General features: G+C 58.4%; 1 protein-coding gene across 1 annotated transcript in view; it reads left to right on the forward strand.

Annotated features, from left to right (window-relative positions):
* The first annotated feature begins 6 nt into the window (after positions 1 to 6).
* SLC10A3 (solute carrier family 10, member 3) overlaps positions 7 to 1,974 on the forward strand; it is a 3,384-nt gene continuing 1,416 nt past the window's right edge. Inside the window, exons 1-2 of the mRNA XM_010844467.1 lie at positions 7 to 418; positions 1,644 to 1,972. Coding sequence (XP_010842769.1) covers positions 1,782 to 1,972 — 191 coding nt within the window. The 5' untranslated portion in view covers positions 7 to 418; positions 1,644 to 1,781. The remainder of the gene's footprint in view (positions 419 to 1,643; positions 1,973 to 1,974) is intronic.

Consider the following 1,974-nt stretch of genomic DNA (forward strand, 5'->3'; position numbering starts at 1 on the left):
TCTGCCCTGTCCGACTACTTCCGGACTCCCAGGTAGGGAGGAGCCCCGGGTCAACACTGCCAACTGCACCGACACTGAACACTCGGCCAGTGTGGGAAAACCTGCTGACCCGGGGTTCCCTCCCTCGTCTTGGGGCGTATCTGCCCAAACTCTCCTGGCACCTCAAGAAGAAATGGTGGGATCTGGGCCAGATCCCCCACACAGTGACTCAAAGCCACCAGTGGTACTGGAACGACGGGGTGCATGGCCATTCACCTCCTCTGCCTTCTGAACTGGTTCACACCAGACCGGTGGCTTCAGTCCCAGGTGCCTTCGTTTCTTCCCTGTGAGTCCCCTCCACTGTACTTCTCCTGCTCCCTCTGGTTTTCCTGCCTCCCTCTTCAGCGGTGGGACCCAAGGCTGAATCAAGGCCTCCAGGGTAAGTAACCCAAATGCCAAGCCAGGAGAGGCTATGGCATCCCAGGGTGGTAGAGGATGACTTTCCCAGGGATGAGCCTTCTGCTGAACCAGCCCTCCACCACCTACTTCCACTGCTCTCCAGTCTCAAATGAGACTATCCCCGATAGGATCTAGAGACACAGGGGCCTCTTCCAAGACTCGGACAATGCCAGGCATGAGTCAGTCAACAGTAAGGATGAAGAATTACTGTGTCCTCATCTTGGTTGCCCCAGTTCCTGCAGGAGAGTAGGGTGTGGGCTGCCCAAATTGAGAAGTGGAAAGAGGCAAACGTCCTTCTTTCCCCTTGAGGCAGCCCATCCCTCTAGAAACACTCCTCAAGGGTAGTTCTAGGCTCTGGTAGGGGTCCACGTGGGCATGAGAGGAGTCCCTGAACTCTGAGCAGAGCCTCTCAGATGGCACAGTGGCTCTAGGAGCTCCAATTTTGGGCCTGCCAGGGGAGTGAGAGCTCTGACAGAAAGGGGAGAAACCTCTCAGTAGACACGTGGGCCTATCTGATCCCTTTCTGCTGCCCCTTCTGGCAACTTCCCTGGGGAGAGGGGGACCTGCTTCCTCCCAGAACCTACATCTTGCCCCTGTCAGCAGGTAGGTAGGCCAGATGGCCACACACAGCACCACCATTCACATAGCAGTGGTGAACACCAGCACATGGGGCCTTTGGCCCCGGGGTCACCCGCTGCCCACACCACTTTGCCGGCTGCTCTCTGCTGGTCAGATGACACTCAGATGCCGTGAGCTGGCTTGCTGTCATCGGGCCTGCTTCCTGGGCATCCCTGGGTTGTCCTGCAGAGATTTCCTCCTGGTTGTGGTACTGCCGCAACTGTGCCTCAAAGCAAGTGCGGCACAGGCTAGTGGTGACAAGATTGGGGCTGTCTGTCCCTGGTGGCTGATCATGGCTGATCCCCTGTTGTCAGGCCATCTCTGAATTGTGGAAATCAGCCCCAATCAGCAGGCTGAAGGCAAAGTCATACCTGTCGCTGGCCCTTCTGGGGAAGTTTGAGGCAGTTGTGACTGGGGAAGGGATACCCAAATGGCACTCAAGGGCCAGCACTAGGCATTCCCTTTCCATCCCCAGGCTTGCAAAAAGGGACCCTGCTGAGTCTCCCACCAGTGGGCTTCTCGGTCATGCTCCTGGGCTCACAGCTGCTCACCCTCAACAGCCACCACCATGTCCCTTCTCTTCTCAGAAAGAGCTCTACCATCAAGAAAGGCAGCCCAGCACCAGACCTCGCCCATGGACCCTTCTCAGGACCACCAAACAGCACCAGCAAGGCTGGTCTCCTAAGCCACAGAGGGCCTGTGCACCCCACCCTTGGGAAGGAGCCATGGTGTTTAGGAGTGGTGAAGGCCACTCCCTGCAGTGGCCTGGCCCAGAAGGGGGCACTGGTTGCACGGGCCCCCAAAGCATGCTCAGAGCCACCCTGCTGCTTGTCAGCCTGCTGTGGGGGACCCGGGGAACAGCCAGTGCCAGTCTCAGCCCAGCTCTGGGCCATCCCATGCCTCTGACCAGGGGCCGCT

This window comes from Bison bison, unplaced genomic scaffold (genome assembly GCF_000754665.1).
Source record: "Bison bison bison isolate TAMUID 2011002044 unplaced genomic scaffold, Bison_UMD1.0 scf7180017848016, whole genome shotgun sequence".
Taxonomy (NCBI): domain Eukaryota; kingdom Metazoa; phylum Chordata; class Mammalia; order Artiodactyla; family Bovidae; genus Bison; species Bison bison.